The 23,408-nt window shown below is 48.8% G+C and overlaps 2 protein-coding genes across 3 annotated transcripts in view; both read right to left on the minus strand.

Moving 5' to 3' along the window:
• The window catches only part of LYRM4 (LYR motif containing 4), a 350,902-nt gene extending 340,223 nt beyond the window's left edge, over positions 1-10,679 (minus strand). The window contains exons 1-2 of one of the 2 annotated variants that reach the window (XM_029590594.1): positions 10,096-10,679; positions 6,249-6,402 (exon numbers count right to left, since the gene is read on the minus strand). In XM_029590594.1, coding sequence (XP_029446454.1) covers positions 6,249-6,402; positions 10,096-10,648 — 707 coding nt within the window. In that variant the 5' untranslated portion in view covers positions 10,649-10,679. The remainder of the gene's footprint in view (positions 1-6,248; positions 6,403-10,095) is intronic. The other variant, XM_029590593.1, reaches the window with a different exon arrangement.
• On the minus strand, positions 7,903-8,900 carry LOC115085045. The gene is made up of 2 exons (XM_029590595.1): positions 8,184-8,900; positions 7,903-8,064 (listed from the first exon to the last, which is right to left on the minus strand). The coding sequence occupies exons 1-2, from the start codon at positions 8,863-8,865 to the stop codon at positions 7,925-7,927; spliced, it is 822 nt and encodes a 273-aa protein (XP_029446455.1). The 5' UTR covers positions 8,866-8,900; the 3' UTR covers positions 7,903-7,924.
• Positions 10,680-23,408: the final 12,729 nt, after the last annotated feature.

Raw genomic sequence — 23,408 nt, forward strand, 5'->3', positions numbered from 1 at the left:
GACTGAAAAACAAAAAAATTGGGGGGCACACAATATAAACCCACAATGTACACGCTCAGGGCTGTGTATATTGTGCGTGTGCATTGTGCCAAAGTTTGCTTGTATGCAGCTGCACTTAAGCTCAGCAGGGAACTGTCACAGGTAAATGTTATAGGTGCAAAATCCACTATGCCTTAGTCTTTTTCGCTCAGTGCTTTCCCTGCCTTTGGGGGTTTCTGGCCAATGCTGTCACTCTTTAAACTCTGCCCAGCCTCCGGTAATGCAGCATGCTTCAGCATCCACGGCTGCTGAGGTCACCGAAGTTACTCTGCTCCGCCCAACCACACCCCTTGTTGAAAAGGAATCTGCAGTATTTTCCTGTGCAAAAGACTAAAATATTAAAATTTTCTTCTACCTAATTCTTGTATTTCAGAATTTATATAATCCTCAGTTGCTGTACAAGTTGTTATTGTGTTTGCTTTAAAATTGCAATAAAAATAAAATTAAAAAAAAAATGGTTTTCTTCTACCCATAGGAGAGCAGCAGGAAATAAATATTTTAAATCGTGTCTCCATGTCGCTTTCTTTGACTTTTGAAGAAATCTCTTACATCATGGCGGGGGGCAGGGAAGAGGGGTTCTCAAGGTTAGGGCAAAATGGGAGGGCTCTAGACTATGGAGGACAGTCCCTCGGTACCAGAGTGGGGCTTGGGGGGGGGGGGGAAGGGGAGGTTTCTCCAGAAAACTCTTCTGCCAGTGTGTGAGCCCTTCCTGTGCTTCCCCCTGAAGCTGTCCTCCCTCCCCCACCATCCCACGGCCTCTGGCCCGAGTGCAGGGCCACCTGGGGTCAGGATAAAGGGTGAGGAAGGGATAATCAAAGAGAGGAGAGAGGGAAGGAAAGGGGTGGGAAAGAATGGCGGATGGCAAAATTATGTCATGAGGGGTTGGGGAGGGGATCGCCCCCTCCTCCAGGTCAAGAGGAGGCATACCCAGAAAGGAGCAGGTCCAACGGGTGCCCCCCCGAGTAAGACCTCGCAGAAGCGAGGTCTTTCCCAGTGAAGAAGTTGAGTCCAGCGCATCTTCTGTGCCGGGCTCCTGTCAGGGGTGGGCAGTGACAAGGGGTGAGGGTTGCAGGTAGTCTTCTCAGTCGGAGGAGGTGGGGGCTGGCCCACTTCCTGCCAGGCAGGATCCTCTTCCTCCGGAAGAAGAGTGATCGGGGTTTCATCTGGGGCAAGGGGGTGGAGCGGGATTTCCTCCACAGGGGGAGGAGCCATCCTCATGAAGGGAGCAGCAGCATCCTCGACTGGCGGGGAGGCAGGTATATTTACCTGTCCCTGTCTCTCAGATTCTTCTGCTGTCCCTCTCGGTCAACCCTTGCGTTCCCTGCCCTCACGGGGATGTTCTGCTAGAACCCTGAAGCTAGTCTCTGAGGCCGGCTCCCCACCCTGGTCACCAGGCTGAGGCTTCTTCAGTTATTGATGGCCTTGGGGGAGAGGGAGGGGGGCCCTCGGTGACCTCTCAGACAGGGCGGGGCTCCCTACTGCTAGCTAGGGATGGGGGCCGAAGGGAAAAAGAGAAGGTGAGCTCCCCATTGTTCTCCTCCTGTTCAGAGGAGAGGGTCTGGAAGTCTGTTCCTTCCTTCTTCAATTCAAGAAGCTTCCTCCTCTTTGCAGAGCGAGGAGCACTGGTGAACTGCACTGGCAGGGGGAGAAGAAATGACCTCAGTGCCTCCATGACCTCGCTCATCTATGCGTCCACTCCACGTTCAGGTAGGAATGTCTCTCTCTCACTCACCACAGCTGGAGATCAGAGGGGAGAAAGGAGTGGTGAGATGGAGGGGAAAGCCCTAGCTCCCTATTCTAAAGGGTCTGCCTCCTTCTGTCACTGTTCTGAGAAGATCTATTGTAGGGGCCTCGTGGTCAGATTCGGCGCAGTGGGGACAGCTGCAGGCACCGGGTCACCAACACCCTCCTCCTTCCCAGTGGGAAGAACAAGGGATGGATGGGGGGAGGAGGAGCAGGGAGGTCGGCGACACCTCACTGGCCATCCTGCCCATTGCCCTCCCTGCTGGTCTTACTGATTGCCCTGACTTCCTGCCTCCTCTCCCTGGAGTCGGCTGGTACCAACGAGAAGGCGGCAGGATCCGGCTAGGCCTTGGCAGTGGGGGGGAAGGGGGGGGGGGTTTGGCTGGTGGAGGGAAAGGACAGAATCCTTGCATGGTGTCAGGTGGTCTCTCTCCTCCCAGAGCCTGGGGTGGGGCCAGTGCCCACCAAGCAAGGCTACGGCAGACCCATTGGGGCCTGGGATCAGGGCTGAATGACCGGGGGGGGGGGGGGGTCTTTCATGCCAAAAGGAAGCTCGCCACCATCTCCCTGATGTTCTGGGAGAGGCAGCTGGGGCACAACATGCATCAGTGAAAGCATTAAGCCAATAGACTTCAAAGCTCCCCCCCCCCCCCAGACTGGAACCATATTCTACCCCTGGGGCTCCCCTCCATCCTCAGGCAGGTGAAACCAGATCTACCTCTGGAAGGAGATGTGCACAGTTCTCTATCCCAGTGACCTGCCAGGAGGGCTGTAATGGGGGTGGTGAATTTCCCCGGGTCACTGAGGTGATGTTTAATAAGGGCATCCGGGAGGTGAGGTGGGCACACTGCTGAAAACTATCCCGGTCCCCTGCACCACGATGGGCTCCACCTGGTGGAATACTCCCTCCACTAAAAGCCCCTCCTCAACGGCCTTGTGGACCACCTGGAGGACTGGACAAAAAGTACAGCTTTGCTGTACATCCTCCCCACCGCCAATATCTGCCTACACCTTACTAGATTTGCCAGCACAGTGCTGTAGCGTAGAGGCTCAGGCGAGTCCAGCCTGTGACACCTCAGGCCAAGCTTCAAGGTGAGGCTGGAGGACCCGGCCACCAAGAAGTGGCCGGGTCCTCCAGCCTCACCGGCTGCAGGTCTAACCCTGGAAGGGGTTAGACCTGCAGCCTGCAACACAACTACTACAGCACCACATAGATTGGACCATGTGGGGGATAGATGGTGGTAGGACAGTCAGAGGCACTGCTGGTGCCTCCAGTGAAGATACTAGTAGTTCCAGCAGAGATGTCACTGGTGGCACCACTGGCCTGCTTTGCAGGCTTCAATTTCCTCCACCTAAGGAGAGGGGGAAAGGAACATGAATGGAGAAACTCGCCTCCCCCTCACTGGCTATGCCTTGGCTAGGAAGCGTGAAGGGGAAGAGGAGGAATTGAACACCCGAGAGCAGTGCAACCTAGATCCCGCTAGAAGGAAGGGAGGCAATGTACTTTACCTTCTTCCTCATTTTTGCAGTGGGTTTGTTCCCAACCGGGGGTATCTTCACCCTTGGGGTGAAGGGGTTGGAGACCAGGCTCGGCCATCCTGCCTTTCACTAGGGCCAGGGCTCCATGGTTAGGATTGGTATTAGGGGGTTCCCTTCCTGGTGGTGAAGCCCGCCACCCCTCCCTGTCCACCCGTTTTTCCCAGTTGCCATATGCCTTGCAGCTGGCTTCCTTCACGTGGGCCCCCCACCGGCCTTGGTGTGCTAAGGGCAGGGGGTGGGAAAGGGAGGCTGTGAAGCAGCACTGGCCTCCGCCTCCATACTTTAGGCTAGCTGTAGGCCTTTACTAACCTGATGAGATGCCATCAGGTAATTGAGAAAAAAAAATAGGAGGTGGGTGCAGACACACTTGGAGAAGTGCAGGGAAAAGAGGAGGGGGAATAATCAAAATGGGAGAAAGGCACCTAGAGCCAAACCAAAAAGAATAAAAAAAAAATATATATATATTCGCTGAAGAGGAGAAGAAAAAAAAGAAAAGGAAAGGAAAGATTCCTTCCTGGAGGGAAAAGGGCCTATGCATAAGAAACACCCCCCTCCCAAAAAAAAAAAAAAGAACACAAAATACAATCTTGTGTTTCCCTTCCTTTTTTTTTTTTTTTTAAACCTAAGAGGAAGCCCTGAGCAAAGGGAGGAATGGCACAACAAACGAGAAGAAAGCTAATTAGTTGTGCTGCTGCTCGCCAGAAACCGGACAGCCTACAAAACCAAAAGAAACGCTACCTAAACGATGAGAAAAACTAATCCTTGGGTTGCAGGTTTGGGGGGGGGGGGGGTGAAGTTGGCGAAGGGACAAATCAGTTGAAACGATAACACATCCAATACAAAAAAAGTTGGGGGATACGGAAGACAGACACAAAAAAAAAAAAAAGGAAAAGGGTTGTTTCTTTTTTTCTGGCACTGTTAGAGGAGCCCATTTTCCTACTCCATCAAAAACAAAAGAGGCTCGTAAGCACTTCAATGCAACAAACACCAACACGGAACAACAGATTTTATTTCTATTTGTAAATGTTTTCTACGTCTCCTTAATATTTTTATTTAATAAATTAGCATAGATATTTCACCCATGGTAGTAAGAACTCTTCCCCATACAAATTCAAACCACAAATTACAGCTATACATAGATCGGTGAACATAAAAACTTGCAAAACTTAATGTACCCGCACACGGTTCCCGTTTCTTCCGTATTCAGTCATGTACGGTATCTCTCAAAAGCTGCTTAAGCTCAGCAAGGAACTGTCACAGGTAAACATTATAGATGCAAAATCTGCTATACCTTAGTTCTGAATAACTTCTTTACTCAGCGCTTTCCCTCCCTTTGGGGGTTTCTGGCCAATGCTGTCACTCTTTAAACACTGTACATTCTACTATGTACAGCATGCTCCTCCGTCCCTGGCTGATGAGGTCACTGAAGTTACACTGCTCCTCTGTCACATGATCATCTCCCTCCCCTCCCATGTGATTCACAGCGACGAATAACCTGCAGCTGCCGGAGTGGCTCTGGCTTGCGAGTTGGGAGAAGCAACAAAAGTGTTAAACTAAAGAATGGGTAGAAAACAAAAGTGTTTCTAAGTCTTGGAGCAACAGCAGTGGAAATATATTGGATCCTGGCATTGGGCCAAAACGCAATATGACTAGAGACTGTATTGAGCATCTACACAATCCCTGAATTGTCTTGTAGTTTTATTTCTTATTCTTTCTTTTTGTCACTTCTTCTATAACTCTGGCACGCCGTAGCTCACGGACGACCGCCCCTCCCACCCTTGACCACGCGACAACAGAGTAGGTAAGCCAAGATAACTTTTATTAAGTGGAAGAAACGGCCACAGCCAGCATTTAACATTATAACCTTATTACTTTATATTGCAGCAGCTTAAACAATTGGCATTAGCTAAATGCCACGCCCTCACCGGTACCTTGCTTGTTCTTCCCACCCCAATGCTTTTTTGGAGACGGCAGCCCTCCATCCTTCCGCTCCGTGAAGGTGGTATACCATTGGCACCCCGCTCCGTGAATGCCAATCCCGCCTTCCGCTCCGTGAAGGGGAACACCCGCCACTGGCATCCCGCTCCGTGAACGCCTCCGTGGCTACTGCCGCTCCGTGCAGTATTCTGCCGCCTCCTCCCACCCCTGGCCTTGCGGGCCGCGATTATTGCTTATGCCAGGCCTTCATTGGGCCACCCCCAGACCGGCCATTATCTCGGTCTCCGCCATGCTGGCCTTGCGGGCCGCGGTTATTGCTTATGCCAGGCCTTCATTGGGCCACCCCCAGACCGGCCATTATCTCGGTCTCCGCCATGCTTAGTTATATCCATGCCCCCGCTTTCCCCCTATGCAAAGTCCTTGGTGCTGTGCTCCTCCCCTTCCCCCTCCCCCAACACCAAAAACTTCCCCTCTATGCAGCGATACATCCCCTTATGCTCCGGTGAGGGCACCCGCCAAAGTAGGAAACAGTAAAACCTTATTTGTTTCCTACCCCCACTAATTAACTAAAGCTGCTGTGGCCGTTTGCAGGGCAAGGATGAAGATATCTACCCCAACGTCTGATAAGTGAACCCCATCCGGCCTATACATGCCTGAACATGAGAGTGAAATATCATCATGCTTGATGACATACCCCCTTATAGCTCTCAACCACGTCCCCACTTCTTTATTTAATTTGCGCCTGCTTTTTTTTTTTGATGGATTTGTGCGACCTCGCGTCCCTCCATACCAATCGGGGAATAATGTGGGACCATACCAATACCACGGCTGGCCATATAGCCTTAATTGCAGTCAAGTCCTTCTTGATCGTGATTATTAAGTCAATGTTTTTGACTGCGACCAAATCGTTACCGCCCAAATGACAGATGATATCAGGCTGTGGTAGTTGCCTGGCGTATTGGAGGATGCAAGACATTAGTTGGACCCACCTCATCCCTCGTTTGCCGAGCCAGAATAAGCTGGCCTTGCTATGCGGTATGCCCATCTGCTCGCTGGAGGTCTTTCTCTTGGTTCTAATGTGCGCCCAATAAATGTACGAGTGCCCCATGATCCATATCACTTTCGCGCTCCCCGCTGGCGAGTCTATGATAGACAAAATAAAACGGTTATGTGTAACAGGACGGTAAATATATGCTTTTTATGTTTCCCAGTGAGACTGTTCATTGGGCTGTCTGGTTATTGGGTCGTATGATGTTTTGAATTTACCGGATTTCCACCGCCCTAGCGCCTTAATTTGATCTTCGCTTAAACCGCTGCTGGCGAAGGATGCTGCGCCTATTCGGAATGAATGTGTGTGATAAGCTCCCGCGTCTTCCCCTATCTTTTCCAAGCCTTTGCGTAGCATACTGATAAACTGGTAACGCGATAGCGCGTTGCCATCTTTGTGTTTTAGAAAGGGCCCTCCCCCCAGCGGGCGTACTTTGAGGTATTCTGTTGTAGCCCTTACGGGGCATATCACCCCCGTATGAGCAGGGTATAATGTAATCCAGCGACCTACTGCCCGTTGATCAGTTTTTGCTCGCCTGAGAAAGATCTGTACTGTCTCATTAAACAGCCTTATGTTTTCTATCAGGAGACCCCCATCCGATGCCCTGGTGGTCACCTTTGCCCTCGGGATAAGCTCGCTGTTTCTAAATGCACCAAGGAACATTAGTGAAAAAGTCACGGTCCATAGCTTTACCTCATAATTGTCCCAAACTAGGCTGGGGAGCTCCTTTACCAGTGCTTGTAGCAGCATTGGTGTGATAGGCTTTCTGGCGTCCCTTCTAACTGGTTCTTGTCTCCGCCAACCCTCTAATATCTTTTTTATGAGAAAGGAGTTGCTAATTGAGCCTATCCCCCATAGTTTGGAGACGAAAACAATAGCAGCTACATGTTGCCCTGCCTGTGCTCTTGATACTCCCGAGTTCTTGAGGTAGAGCAAGAACTCTGTTACATTTCTCTCTGTCATTACATTTCTCTCTGTCATTGTCCCCTGAACTTGCGTGTTATTTGATTGGCAAAATTTTTGGAACAGGCTCCAGCCGCGTGCATATGCTCTCCCCGTACTCTGCCAGAGCCGATCTCAATATGTAGGCGATTCCGGGCACCCTAATTCCCAAATCCGCGGAGGGACGTGATAAGGGTGATGCTCTGCTTCCGGGGCCAGGAATCTGAAACGAGACCACTGACAACGAGACAATGCATCAGCGATGCCGTTAGCTTCCCCCGGAACGTACTTAGCCTTAAAGACCATGTTAATGCGCAGGCAGAGCAGTACTAAATCCCGCAATAGCCTAATGACCCTAGGGGAGTGAGCGGTGAGAGAATTTTTCGCCTGTACAACCGCCATGTTGTCTGACCAAAAAACCACTCTTCTGTTGTGGAAACATGCTTTCCACATGTGTATTGTTGCAACAATGGGGAACAATTCGAGAAAAGTGATGTCTCTGAGTAAACCCATGGCTTCCCACTGTACTGGCCATCGTTCCGCGCCCCATTTCCCAGCCAGATAGGCCCCAAATCCAGCGCTCCCCGCTGCGTCGGTGTATAGCTGCGGCTCCCTATTGGTCATGATTGGGTCCCTCCAAACTGTCCGCCCATTATATTCCCCTAGGAATGTCTTTCATACTATGAGGTCCTCCCTGAGCTCCTTGGTGATTCTAATGAAATGATGGCTCCTGCGAATACCTGCTGTGGCTTGGGACAATCTTCTCATGAAGGGGCGACCCATGGGCATGATCTTGCAAGCGAAATTGAGGTGACCAATGAGTGACTGCATTTGTTTTAGCGTGATTGTTCGGTAGTAGATATGTTGGCACGTAACGCTTCTAGTTTTGCGGGCGGTAGTCGTGTGACCATTTGCAGAGTATCAATTTCGATACCGAGAAATGACAATTTTTGTGACGGTCCTTCTGATTTGTGCTTAGCTAGCGGAATGCCTAATTCGTCAGTTTTCCGGGTGAATGCTTCGAGGGCTTGCGCACAAGCCTGTGTGTCCCTATGGCCGGTAAACAGAAAATCATCCAAATAGTGTATGATTTTCCCTTTCCCGATGTCCTGCTCTACAGCCCATTGCACAAATGTGCTAAACCTCTCAAAGTAGGCGCAATATATAGAGCAGCCCATCGGGAGGCATTTATCGAAGTAATATTTACCTCGGAATTGAAACCCCAACAGATGGAAGCAGCTTGGATGTATTGGAAGCAAGCGGAAGGCTGATTCAATGTTGGCTTTTGCCAACCATGCCCCTTGCCCCCAATGCCTCACCATGTCTAATGCCTGGTCGAATGAGGCGTAGGCGACCGAGCATGCTTCGGGGTCCAAGTAATCATTCACTGACCCACCCTCTGGGAAGGATAAATGGTGAATCATTCGGAATTCCCCTGGCTCTTTTTTGGGAACCACCCCCAGAGGGGAAATCCTAAAATGAGGTAGAGGTTTGCCCTTGAATGGGCCTTCCACCCCACCCATGTCGCTTTCTTTTTTGATCTTTAGTGCAATGACCTCTTCATTATTCCTCGCAGATAAGAGATTCTTAGCCTCTGTGGCGGTTTCTGGCCCCATGAAAGGTATATGAAAACCTTGGGAAAACCCTTCGTATAGCCATCTGGCCTCCTTGGGCTGATAACCCTTTAAACAGACCTGCAAGCTATGTATCTTAATGGGGGTAGGTGCTCTAATGAATTTATTGTTGCTCTGTGTGGGGGATGGTTCCTCCCCTTGAGCATTTTGTTTGAGGGTGGCCTGCACCGCATCCCATGCAGGCGTGTCTGAATTTGCAGGCAGCAGCGAATCTGCAAAAACCAGATTTGAACAGCCTACAGATGGGAGTCCCCCCACCCCTAAATCTAGTGGCTTGCCCCCACCTTTGCCCTTGACGAAAGGGCTGACCTTGCCGAAATGGAAATCTTCCCGTAAAAGTATGTTGGCGAGGAGTTAACCATGTACTCGGCTGGCATGCATTGCCAGCGAAGCCAGGGACAACCTCCTGCACTTGTCGGTACGGTGTGATTTTTGAGAGCCAGAGGTCAATATCCTTGCGATCCCATTCTAAACCTGGGTTCACAGCCATATTCCTTCTGAACTGCTCATCATACTCCAACCAAGCTGTACCGCCATACGTGCGATAAGCACCACAAATGACGTCCTGGTAAGCAATTAAGGAGCAACATTTTTCAGGAAATTTTTGACCTATGATGGATGACAGAATTCTGAATCCTGCTGACCAATTAGCTAGCGTCTTAGCGATGCAGGGTTTCTCCCTAGCTGAGAGTTTGCACGCTTCGTGGCATTTGGGATCGGAACCCTCCCCTTCTTTCCTGAGCAGCTCGAATATATCTACATATTCGCTGCGCCATATTTTCTCTTTTAACGCCTCTGACACATGCGCGGTTAGTGAGCCCACTGTACATGTGTATTGCGCAGCGTTATTGCCATTCGTGGCTGAGCTACCAGTGGTATTGTGCCCATTGGTCCCCAGCTGACCCACCGTTGTTCCAACCGCTGTAGCTGTGGTTGGTGTTCCAACAGCTGTAGCTGTGGCTGGGGTTGGTGTCACAAGTAAAATATCCCCCATGGGTCGTCCTGACTGCCCTGTTTCCTGTGTTGGGCTAGTGTTAGCATTACCCTGCCCATGCCAGTTATCGAAAATAGCTTTCATAGCAGCGAAATTGTCAGTAGGAGCGCTTTGTGGCCCCAGCCACACTTAGCTGCCATTCCTTGGTGGTGGGTAACTGGGCTGTGTTGGGGGTACCTGCACATTACCCTGGCCCCGGTTTGAATCAGGGTACTCACAGTTCTGTCCTTCTTGCGGTTGCCCGTGTTGTCCATGAGCTGTCTGTTGACGTGCTGGTGGCTGGGTGTTGCCAGCTGAACTGTTGGAGCTGCCCGCTGCACCGTGCTGTGGACCGATGGGCACTGAGCCAGGGGATGGGCTAGTGGTATGCGTTAAGGCATCCAGCATTGCCTTCACCCTGTCCGTGCCATGGATAGCAGCCGCTGACCAGGTTTGGTCCATGAGCTGACGCAGCTGTCGTTCGGTAACATTGCCGAAGTTCTCTCGTGGCGGTGCTGCAGGGGTCGGTGCTGCAGGGGTCATGCCCCGTGGAGGGGGCTGCTCCGGCACATAGCAGCCCAAATGGCTGATGCTACGCGGTTGTCGTGTGCTTGCGGATTTCCTCTTCTTATTCCTCTGTGTCTTGGTCTTACGTTTTTCGACTTCTGGCGTTGCCGCGAAGTTTTCCTGCAATTTGCTTGGCTTCCGACGTGCTCGCTTGGCTAGAGCCTGAGCCTGGTCCGGCATAAATGCGGACGGGGCAAAAGCCATAGCAAACTGAGTGGTAGCCATGCTGTGTAGACATATTAAATGGTTAGATCCCGCACAGTTTTTTTGGGGGGGGGGGGGGGGGCATATGAATAGGTAGCCAAACGTGGGTGTGCGCACACCTGCTAAGGGGGGTGGGTGGGGGAGGGGGCAGCCGGGGTACGGGGGGGCGGTGGGAGGGGGCAAGGAGTCGGGGGGGGGGGCTGGGGCTGGGCGCACGTTTGGGCCCGGCAAGTTTGGGGGGGCTGGACGGGAACAGGATGGGGGTGGGGGCAGCTGAGGAAGGTGGGGGGGGGGGGGGGGGGCGAGGGGCGGCCGGACTCTGTGGGGAGGCGGGAGTGCAGGCGCATGGGGGGGGGGGCCTGGGGAGTAAAAGGAAAGTAATAGAAAAAGAAAATCCTGAAAGTCCATGTGCTGACCTCCAAAATGGCCGCTGCCATGTGCTAACCTCCCAAAATGGCCGCTGCCATGTGCTGACCTCTGCTGGCAAGCCCTTCCCATGAGAACCACAATACCATGCTAAGATGTAAGACAACCTTTCCTTAATATTTTAATTTACTTTGATAGAGCTGCCTAGCGCAGCCTAAATCATATCTATCAAGCTGAGGGTCCTGTACCCCTTATAATTCAGTATAAACGTGCACATGGGACAGCTGTCCCTTTAAATGGTAACCGAATGCTAAATATCACCTTTAGGATTAATATAAAAACATCCTGTTAACCTGGCTGAGCACTCAAATGCCATACCGCTGTCCCACAGGCATATCATCAGAATTCCCAACTACGGGATGCTGGCTACTTTTTAATTGTCAGATTACTTAAGTATAACAAAGCACATCCGCAGGATGTTGAGGTAGCATGGTAGACATGAAGCCTGCCCACTTCCTAGCAATTTAGAGAGCGAGGGGTAAAGCAATACATAGAAAACATTGATTTTAAAGTAAAGTAAGCCTACAAGATCAGTGCTCTAACCACTGAGCTACCAAGCCTGCTACTGCCAGCCATGTGCTCTAACCACCTATGCATTCACCATGTGTAGACCCCTTCAATGGCGTTTCTTAAGAGGCTACAAGTGAAAGATAACCAGCCCTGCACTCGCTGCCCTTTCAATAAATACAGCAACATGCAGAGCAAGCATTGTGCTGAAAGCCAGCCATGAATTCATAAAATATATATATAAATATATATAAAGAACAGGTAAAATATATATAACCAGCCATGTGCTAAGGCATTTCCTTAAATAAAATAACATTCCAGGCAGAAGCAGCCATGCATTCAAAGCCTTTTCATTAAATAAAGTACTGGTAATGCAGAGCCAGTTCAATGCAAAAGGGGGGGGGGGGGGGGGGGGGGGGGGGTGAGCATACCTTCCAGACCTTAGCAACACAAAATTACCATTAATATTCTCAACATTTTGCCTATAAGCCACAAAATCTATGTACTTTACCCAATGATGTAATCAAAGAAATTGTTCCTGCTCCTTTAGCTGATCTGCTCCTCTTACAGCACAGCCGTGCTGGAGGCAAAGTGAAAGTAAAAGCAAAACTGTTGTAGCACAGCCGTGCTGAGGTCAGCCTGTTGCTCTCGCTTCCAGGCTGCAAATAGAAGATCTATTGTAGGGGCCTCGTGGTCAGATTCGGCGCAGTGGGGACAGCTGCAGGCACCGGGTCACCAACACCCTCCTCCTTCCCAGTGGGAAGAACAAGGGATGGATGGGGGGAGGAGGAGCAGGGAGGTCGGCGACACCTCACTGGCCATCCTGCCCATTGCCCTCCCTGCTGGTCTTACTGATTGCCCTGACTTCCTGCCTCCTCTCCCTGGAGTCGGCTGGTACCAACGAGAAGGCGGCAGGATCCGGCTAGGCCTTGGCAGGGGGGGGGGGGGGGGGGGTTGGCTGGTGGAGGGAAAGGACAGAATCCTTGCATGGTGTCAGGTGGTCTCTCTCCTCCCAGAGCCTGGGGTGGGGCCAGTGCCCACCAAGCAAGGCTACGGCAGACCCATTGGGGCCTGGGATCAGGGCTGAATGACCCGGGGGGGGGGGGGGTCTTTCATGCCAAAAGGAAGCTCGCCACCATCTCCCTGATGTTCTGGGAGAGGCAGCTGGGGCACAACATGCATCAGTGAAAGCATTAAGCCAATAGACTTCAAAGCTCCCCCCCCCCCCCAGACTGGAACCATATTCTACCCCTGGGGCTCCCCTCCATCCTCAGGCAGGTGAAACCAGATCTACCTCTGGAAGGAGATGTGCACAGTTCTCTATCCCAGTGACCTGCCAGGAGGGCTGTAATGGGGGTGGTGAATTTCCCCGGGTCACTGAGGTGATGTTTAATAAGGGCATCCGGGAGGTGAGGTGGGCACACTGCTGAAAACTATCCCGGTCCCCTGCACCACGATGGGCTCCACCTGGTGGAATACTCCCTCCACTAAAAGCCCCTCCTCAACGGCCTTGTGGACCACCTGGAGGACTGGACAAAAAGTACAGCTTTGCTGTACATCCTCCCCACCGCCAATATCTGCCTACACCTTACTAGATTTGCCAGCACAGTGCTGTAGCGTAGAGGCTCAGGCGAGTCCAGCCTGTGACACCTCAGGCCAAGCTTCAAGGTGAGGCTGGAGGACCCGGCCACCAAGAAGTGGCCGGGTCCTCCAGCCTCACCGGCTGCAGGTCTAACCCTGGAAGGGGTTAGACCTGCAGCCTGCAACACAACTACTACAGCACCACATAGATTGGACCATGTGGGGGATAGATGGTGGTAGGACAGTCAGAGGCGCTGCTGGTGCCTCCAGTGAAGATACTAGTAGTTCCAGCAGAGATGTCACTGGTGGCACCACTGGCCTGCTTTGCAGGCTTCAATTTCCTCCACCTAAGGAGAGGGGGAAAGGAACATGAATGGAGAAACTCGCCTCCCCCTCACTGGCTATGCCCTGGCTAGGAAGCGTGAAGGGGAAGAGGAGGAATTGAACACCCGAGAGCAGTGCAACCTAGATCCCGCTAGAAGGAAGGGAGGCAATGTACTTTACCTTCTTCCTCATTTTTGCAGTGGGTTTGTTCCCAACCGGGGGTATCTTCACCCTTGGGGTGAAGGGGTTGGAGACCAGGCTCGGCCATCCTGCCTTTCACTAGGGCCAGGGCTCCATGGTTAGGATTGGTATTAGGGGGTTCCCTTCCTGGTGGTGAAGCCTGCCACCCCTCCCTGTCCACCCGTTTTTCCCAGTTGCCATATGCCTTGCAGCTGGCTTCCTTCACGTGGGCCCCCCACCGGCCTTTGTGTGCTAAGGGCAGGGGGTGGGAAAGGGAGGCTGTGAAGCAGCACTGGCCTCCGCCTCCATACTTTAGGCTAGCTGTAGGCCTTTACTAACCTGATGAGATGCCATCAGGTAATTGAGAAAAAAAAATAGGAGGTGGGTGCAGACACACTTGGAGAAGTGCAGGGAAAAGAGGAGGGGGAATAATCAAAATGGGAGAAAGGCACCTAGAGCCAAACCAAAAAGAATAAAAAAAATATATATATATTCGCTGAAGAGGAGAAGAAAAAAAAGAAAAGGAAAGGAAAGATTCCTTCCTGGAGGGAAAAGGGCCTATGCATAAGAAACACCCCCCTCCCAAAAAAAAAAAAAAAGAACACAAAATACAATCTTGTGTTTCCCTTCCTTTTTTTTTTTTTAAACCTAAGAGGAAGCCCTGAGCAAAGGGAGGAATGGCACAACAAACGAGAAGAAAGCTAATTAGTTGTGCTGCTGCTCGCCAGAAACCGGACAGCCTACAAAACCAAAAGAAACGCTACCTAAACGATGAGAAAAACTAATCCTTGGGTTGCAGGTTTGGGGGGGGGGGGGGGGGTGAAGTTGGCGAAGGGACAAATCAGTTGAAACGATAACACATCCAATACAAAAAAAGTTGGGGGATACGGAAGACAGACACAAAAAAAAAAAAAAAGGAAAAGGGTTGTTTCTTTTTTTCTGGCACTGTTAGAGGAGCCCATTTTCCTACTCCATCAAAAACAAAAGAGGCTCGTAAGCACTTCAATGCAACAAACACCAACACGGAACAACAGATTTTATTTCTATTTGTAAATGTTTTCTACGTCTCCTTAATATTTTTATTTAATAAATTAGCATAGATATTTCACCCATGGTAGTAAGAACTCTTCCCCATACAAATTCAAACCACAAATTACAGCTATACATAGATCGGTGAACATAAAAACTTGCAAAACTTAATGTACCCGCACACGGTTCCCGTTTCTTCCGTATTCAGTCATGTACGGTATCTCTCAAAAGCTGCTTAAGCTCAGCAAGGAACTGTCACAGGTAAACATTATAGATGCAAAATCTGCTATACCTTAGTTCTGAATAACTTCTTTACTCAGCGCTTTCCCTCCCTTTGGGGGTTTCTGGCCAATGCTGTCACTCTTTAAACACTGTACATTCTACTATGTACAGCATGCTCCTCCGTCCCTGGCTGATGAGGTCACTGAAGTTACACTGCTCCTCTGTCACGTGATCATCTCCCTCCCCTCCCATGTGATTCACAGCGACGAATAACCTGCAGCTGCCGGAGTGGCTCTGGCTTGCGAGTTGGGAGAAGCAACAAAAGTGTTAAACTAAAGAATGGGTAGAAAACAAAAGTGTTTCTAAGTCTTGGAGCAACAGCAGTGGAAATATATTGGATCCTGGCATTGGGCCAAAACGCAATATGACTAGAGACTGTATTGAGCATCTACACAATCCCTGAATTGTCTTGTAGTTTTATTTCTTATTCTTTCTTTTTGTCACTTCTTCTATAAGTTTGGCACAGCATGTAGAAGGTATGTCAGTAAAGTTTCTGGAATTTGAATGCAATACCGTTTGCTCTCCTAGTTCCAGGCAGCACAGACAAATAAAGCATTTCTTTGTCAGATGGACTGAAAATGTACAGTCTTGATAATTAAACTGGGAAAACAAAATAGGGATAGAAAAAAACAAGACCAAAAAAAGAAGCTTTCAGCTTCAGGCAGGGCTGCCAACTCTGGACCTATTGTTGAAGATTTCATCACATGTGCACTGGGCTTGTACCTTGATTATTATAGAGAAAGCAGGTTTCTCTAGCAGAAAGCAAGTTCAAGCATGTGTATGCAAAATTCACTGCATCATATAAAACAATACTGAAGAATTGTGTTTTGGGGGTTTTGTTTTTTTTAGCAGTTTCCTCCTTGTTTGGGCTTCCACCTCATTTGGAGCCAAGTTTTGGATCTAGAGTTAGGAGCTTCCATTCACAACTATCCAGGACTTAAGTTGGAGACAACTTGGAAATGGAATTGTGATGCAGAGGGTGGGAAGGAGAGGCAGAGGGGGGGGGGGGGGTCAGGGGGAGGGACCAGGGCCAGGTCTGAATTATCTCCTAAACACTCTCACACACATGTGAACATATCCAGAAGCAGCGGGGCTAACAGGCTTTATTTATTAATAAATAAAGTGATTTACAAAACAACATGCATAAAAACAAGTGATCCACAAACAGAATAGACAAGTCATCCTTTATCAGGAACCTTGACAATCCTCCCTCATGGCCTCCTGAGTTGTGCCAGCAAACTGCACAAAAAATCAAAAGCATGTGGCTGCTCCTGTCTCAGGGTGAGCAGCTCTGACACACTCTGCTCTGCTTCCTCTGGGGGCCAGAAATGATACATGTCAGCACCAGCTCTAGTCCTTTTCTGCAGGGGTGCCAGAACTGATTTCCACTGCTGGCTTTACTGTTTCTTGAATACCAGAAAAAAAGTGGCAGAAAGCCATTCTTGGTTGTCTTGTTAGACACTAAGCTCTGGTAACAGATACAAAAAGGGCTTGAATTAGCACAGGTTTGAAACTCGCAAGCCGTAGTGTTAATCATCAAAGCCAGGGCTGAAGCCTTGTCAACTGGCACTGCTGCTCATAAGTTTCAAACCTGTGCTAATCCAATCTCTTTTGTGCTTGTTCTTTGCTCTGCAATGTCTGCTTTAGTATCACCTCCTTCCCCCTCCTGTTCCCTTTAGAGCAGGAGGGAAGGGGCTGGTTTAGGGAGCAGAGTGGCTGTTCTCTGCTTTGCTGCTCCAAATTAATCCTCTCTTCTCCTCTTCCCTGCAGACTGCCTGAAGGAGAGTGGCTGGAGCAGAACATCCCTGCTGCTCTGCCACTTAAGCCTGAAAAGACGTGGCAGAACTGTGTTCTAGGCCATTCCCGCACAAATTAAGCCCTGCAACTACATGAAGATTTTCTCTTATTTTGTATTATCTCTTAACTTTCATCTGCTCATACCAACTCTCAAATGAACTAATTATTATAATCTACAATCTAATATTTTCCCTCCTCTTCCAACCTTATATTACTTCCTAGAACTGTTATATTAGGTTTATTACTGTATTGTTCACCTTGTTATAAGAATATCTCAAACTTCCATGAAACTTTATTCACTATGTAAACCGTTATGATGGCTTTTCCGAATAACGGTATATAAAACTCTTCAAATAAATAAATAAATAAAATAAACTTACATTGGTATCATCATTTCAATGACAGTCCTTGGCAGGAAGCCATGCCTAGGGCTCCTTTTGGAACTTTGCAATCATGGACCTGAAATCCAGCCACTGGGTGTCGAAATTGCAAACTGACTATGACTCCCTCTCACCAGGGAAATATCCCCAATATCCTTTTCCAGTCCTGACCACCAAGGTAGCTCCCGTCTGTCCCCTGCAACTCACTTCATCCTAAACATTCCCATGTGCATATCATGCAATTTCTATAAAAATTGCATGATATCCCCTCCCAGTTCGCTTCCCCTGTTAACATGTATTTTCAAGCCTTTTTGTTCAAATGTAAACCGGTATGATGTCCCCACTAATACCAGTATATAAAAGTTTCTAAATAAATAAATAAATAAATCACTTGGGGACAACCTGTTTGGATTGCAAGTTCCCAATGTCTATGAAAAAACACAGTTTCAGAAACTTCACTTACTACCTTGGGCCACTCACATCTTACCCATTCCAACACTTGAAGCGCTGCCAGATTTAGGTACATTTCCCTGTAAATGGGGTTGGCTATTATTGGGGTCCCACTAGTAAATCCATTAAGAGAATTGAGACTGGGCAGTACTTGTGTCTTTTCCTGGTCCATCATGTGATCACTGACAACATCATACAGCCAGGCAGCTGGTGTAAAACCCTGCATTTATTTTCCACAATGCCTGTTCCCCCATGAAAATAACATAGTTCCATTGCTTCTCACCGCAGGCCTTTTAGACAGGGCTGATTTAACCATTAGACAAAGTAAGTGGCTTCTGGAAGGGGAGGGACAAAGAAGAGCAGCAGTCACAGCACAACAAAAGGTCCCGACAGTCACAACAACTCAAAGAACTATCATTGCTTTTAATTACTTTGTCTTTACTTTTTTCATGTGCACAAATAAGTAAGAATGCTAAGAATATCTTTTCACCATGCCTTTACTTTGTTTTTGTGTTTTAGAGTTATATTAAGTATTTTTAAACCTCTAGCAAGACCTGAGTTACTAGTTTTCAACTTCTTTGGCAGGACTTAGCCTGTCCTGCATGGAACAGGAGGAGAGGTGATGAAGCTGGATCAGAAAGAGAAGAGCTACTTTGCTTCTTAACAGGAAAATTTTAAAAGGAGTGCATGTGCATCCATAAACGGGCATATTGGGCACGCGAGCAAAAATACACTTTATTTTATATAGTGCCTGCTTTATTTTATATCATTTAAGATATCCCTACCATGCATATGTGTGGAGTCTTTACTCGCATACTCATAAGTGACTAAGGGGGGGAAGAGAGAGAGAGACTCTGTTAGAGAGAGATTCTGACATTCTATACATCTCCCACTGTAAGAGGTGTTCTTTCAACTCATGGTGGGTTTTGGGGAGGGTCAGTGTTACAAGACCCTTGCGCCCTAGAAAGACCATTGTAACACCACCCCCCTCAAAACCCACTCTTAGTTACTTTGGCTACCACATGTAGCTCCTTCATGGCTGCTACTCCCAACACTCAGGGTAAGTCACATCCAATGCTCAGTCACTCAGCCTACGGATTGGACAAAGGGTGGAAGGACTCAAAGGAGAAGGCTCAGGATGGGGAAGATGAGGAGGTGCTTTGTGCAAAGCAGGGAGCAGGTAATCCATGCGCTGACACTGCGTGTTAATTATCACACTCTGTCTCAAGCTGTAGCTAGGAAGAGGCATGCATGATTACACATGTTCTCACAAAGGAGCTTCCATCTGTTTCAATGCCACCACCAGTATCTCTTGTTGCTGCAAGGTGCTAAGAGCAGAGTCCAGGTGCTGGTCTGGATCTGAGCATCAGGCAGGGTGATTTTTCTGTGGCACACCTGATTAGGTTTAAAGGCACACTGGTTGGGAAACACTGGTCTGGTTTGCAGGAAACCCTGAATAAATATGCATGACATAGATTTACAAATACTGCATGCAAAGCTTTCATTCAAATTCATAGTGGCAATTCTGAAAACCCAACTGGCTTGGTGTACCTCCAGGAGGGACTGGGAAAAGCTGCTTTAGGTTATTATTCCCTAGAAGTACCACGTCCAGAATCCTCTGTCTTTCTTTCTTTCACTTTCTTCATTAAGGGCTAACTTGTCTTTTATCACACTGTCCTCTGCAGCTCCAGCTGGCTAACTTATCCACACTTCAGGGCAGTTTCTGTTTGTATTAGGTGCCTCCATCATCCCGAAGACCATCTCCCCCAACATGAAACAAGATCCTTAGCATTCTGCTAGATGCATTGTACTAAAGGCGTCTGCATTGCCATGAAGCTATTTAATGGTATATACTTGGGCTGACAAAATTAGTTTGCACTACTAGTGCTGACTAGGGATTTGTGAACCATGAGAATTGTGCCCCCTGCCTATGTAAGTATTGGTGGGGTTTCTGGAGATCAAACATAATAGCCAGAGCTGCCATGTCTTTTTTTTTATTATTATTTATAACATTTTTATCAGCAAGCAAAGAAAACTTTCCAATACCAAATACATTTGTCATTTGGAACAAGGAAACATTTACAAGAATAAACCTGTGAGAGACATAAAGAGCAGTATATGTCAATTAACCCCAGTGGTAGTACAATGTCTCTTATTGACGTCTCGGAAAACATATGTCAAGTAAATAAATATTTACTATTTGGGCTGAACTGGAAAGTGCTGCTTACACACATTGGGGCGGATTTTAAGAGCCCTGCTCGCGTAAATCCGCCCGGATTTATGCGAGCAGGGCCCTGCGCGCCGGTAAGCCTATTTTACATAGGCCTACCGGCGCGCGCAGACCCCGGGACTCGCGTACGTCCCGGGGTTTTCGGAGGGGGGCGTGTTGGGGGCGTGTCAGGGGGCGGGCCCGGTCGTTGCGGCGTTTCGGGGGCGTGTCGGCAGCGTTTTGGGGGCGGGTACGGGGCGTGGCTACGGCCCGGGGGCGTGGCCGCGCCCTCCGTACCCGCCCCCAGGTCGCGGCCCGGCGTGCAGCAGGCCCGCTGGCGCGCGGGGATTTACGTCTCCCTCCGGGAGGCGTAAATCCCCCGACAAAGGTAAGGGGGGGGTGTAGACAGGGCCGGGTGGGTGGGTTAGGTAGGGGAAGGGAGGGTAAGGTGAGGGGAGGGCAAAGGAAAGTTCCCTCCGAGGCCGCTCCGATTTCGGAGCGGCCTTGGAGGGAACGGGGGGAGGCAGCGCAGCTCGGCGCGCACAGGCTATACAAAATCGATAGCCTTGTGCGCGCCGATCCAGGATTTTAGTGGATACGCGCGGCTCCGCGCGTATCTACTAAAATCCAGCGTACTTTTGCTTGAGTCTGATGCGCAAGCAAAAGTAGGCTGATCGCGCTTCTTTTAAAATCTACCCCATCAGTTTTTAATTATTATTAATTCCCTTCTGCAGGTGACATTGTACAAGATGCAAACCATACTGGCCTTTCTGAGCCATCTGGGATAATACAAGGAAAAAACAACTTCTACTCAGTCTTTTGAGGTACTACATGCCAAAACCATCAGCAACTTGGAATTAAAATGAGTTTCTGTCAGTGACAATTACAGAAGTTTCTTTGGGGCCTCAAAAGGAGTCTTTTGTTTAAGCCCCTATTTCCATGCAACCTGCTTCTGAACAGGAGATGCAGAAACCTTTAAAGAATGGAAAATCTAGGGAGAAACTTGTAATAGTAATTCAGGAATCCAGGAAACAGTTTCAACTCTTGACACTAAGCAGGTGTGTCTACTAGTGCTTGTACATAAGAAGGAGTCCAGCATACTGTCTCCCAACAGTGGCCAGTACAAGTCACAGGTAACATAGTAACAGATGGCAGAAAAGACACAAATGGCCCATCCAGTCTGCCTAGCAAGACTTTTCAGGATTGTAACTGCCTCTCTATGCTGGTTGCCTCAGTGCTTCGTTTCCATCCTAGGGATCCTTTGTGATTTTCCCATGCCTTCTTGAATTCCAATACTGGGTTTTTTTTTTCTTCACTACCTCCACTGGGAGAGCACTGCAGTTTTCCACCGCTCTTTTCGTGAAAAAGTATTTTCTGGTGTTAGTCCTGAATCTACCCTTTCAGAGCTTCTTATCATTCCCCTTAGTTCCAGAACTTACTTTCCACTCAAAAAGGTTTGCCTCACGAGCATTACTAATATCAATTAGGTATTTAGAAGTCTGTATCATATCCCACCTGTCTCTCCTCTCCTCTAGGGCATACATTTTTAGATCCTCAAATCTAATGTCGTACGCCATTTTGAGATAGAGGCGGATGCTGGTCAGAGGGTGGGAGGCGAGAGAAGGGATCGGGCTGTGTAGAAGATGGGGAAGAGAAAGAGGAAATAGTGTGTGGGTGGAGGGGATAAGGGAATGCTGGGCTGAGAGTGACAGAGACAGACGGATCCTGGGCAGGGGCTGGTAAAAGACAGGGGGATGCTGTGCCCCTACCCTTGCGAAGGCCTACGTCCCTCCGCACAGCCTTCTCCGCATCCCACAATATCTTCTGCCAGATCCAGGCCTGGGAGAAGGCAGCTGGTCCCCCCGGGTGGGGGGGGGGGGGGAAGGATTTATGCCAAGTGCTCCCACTAATTTCAGCTCTTGCCTTCCCACTATGGGACTCGCCTTCCGCCTACTGGGAGGGGAACCTTCCTGCGATAACCATGCTATTGTGATCCCTGAGAGAATTTTCTCTCCATCCGGCACCTGCAATTAGTGGCCTACCTTGCCGCTCTGGTGCCGGTCTCACATAGCCCACACTTACTTATTTATATAAAATTTAGGAATCACTTTCCAACTTTCACAATGAAATCTCCCCTCTCCCTCCCCTTTCTCCCCTCTCTGACATACCTTCAGATCCAGGAGGGGTTGAAGGACCGAGTCACCACTGCGGGGTACACAGGAAGCGCTGAAGAAGGTAAGCTGTGCGGTTGGAGTCTTTTCTTTTTTTTTTTTTTACTTTATGCCGCAGGATCAGGAGGAGGAAAAAAGGACATCGCTGCTCCCACAGCTGGCTCGTATCCATCTTGCTGGAATTCTATACCCATATGAGAGGGGTAGGTTCCAAGAGAGCAGGAAGAAAAGCCAACCCCGACTGTCATCCTCAAGGAAAACCCTCAACTCGGTCCCCGCTCAACTATAAGGAGATCATCCACAAATGGACGTTGACCTAGGAGCTGCACTTCTTCCTCTGCACCAGACTAGAGTTAGGGTGGCCATCTTTTTCATGGACTATAACCTGGATGCCCCATCAAACTTGAGGACTGGGAAGTGGGTGGTGGTGGTGGTGCTGCTGTTACCACTGAGTCTATGGGGAGGGAGGTTTTGTCAACTGTTGAGCCACAGTCCTCTAATAACTTGGGCTCCTACCATTCACTTCCATACACTTTATTTTACAAAATGTTATTTCAACCATCCTCATAAACACATCAGCTGCAATCTCTCTCAGTCTCAATTTTAATGTGATATTTGAATTTATTGTGTTGTAACCTGCTTAACTTGCCTGGTGCATTATAAGTGGGCTAAAAATGTTTTGTTTTTTTTAATAAATAAAAATAAATAAACAGTTTCACTCTCCATCACAACTAAGGCCTCTCTAATACGTATTCTCACCCACCAACACCCAGCCTCCTTATCACTTACCAAACACACAACATCTTTCTCATGCACACACATACACAGTCCCAAGTATACAACCTCCTTTCTCTTATACATCTACATATCCAGCATGTTTCTCTCTCTCTTTCTCTCACACCGGCTCTTGTCTCTCACTACCTTCCAAATTTCCCTTCCACCAACAGTCCAAGTTTGAATTCTAGATTTCAGGGAAACAGGATTGGAGGAGGAAGGGAAGTAAAAGTTACTGTGTGCAACAATTCTCACCCACATTACAGGACATAAAAGTTAAAAGAGTAGACTGCCACCAACGTCAAGTGTTAAGAAATTTCAGCTAGAATTATGCTATACATATAGGGATCTTCATTTTCAGTTCTGTTTTGTTTTTTTACTTTTCATGGGCATTTCAGTATAACAAAACTGATTTTTTCTAGCATGCAGACCAATGGACTCAGGACCAGTGGGGTTATGTTCCCCTGCCAGCAGATGGAGACGGAGCAAGCTGACCTCACAGTATATATAGCCCTGCAGTGACCCCAGCCTGCCAGTAATCTCCGTCTCCAGCAGATGGTGAATGTGTATCTCTCTATGGGGATTGCTTCAAGCTTTTTGGAAGGAGAAATTTTAAATTCTAACTTAAGGAAAAGAAAGCCCCACTCTCCTGTGGTGATGCCTAAAGTTCC

Source organism: Rhinatrema bivittatum, chromosome 2 (genome assembly GCF_901001135.1).
Source record: "Rhinatrema bivittatum chromosome 2, aRhiBiv1.1, whole genome shotgun sequence".
Classification (NCBI taxonomy): Eukaryota; Metazoa; Chordata; class Amphibia; order Gymnophiona; family Rhinatrematidae; genus Rhinatrema; species Rhinatrema bivittatum.

Excerpts from the sequence above, each read along its gene's own strand:
- LOC115085045 (XM_029590595.1), bottom strand. The coding sequence starts at position 8,865 with ATGGGGCCAGAAACCGCCACAGAGGCTAAGAATCTCTTATCTGCGAGG. Across the intron at positions 8,065-8,183 it reads ACAAAAATTGTCATTTCTCG|GTCACCTCAATTTCGCTTGC; the intron begins GTATCGAAATTG and ends AGTCACTCATTG.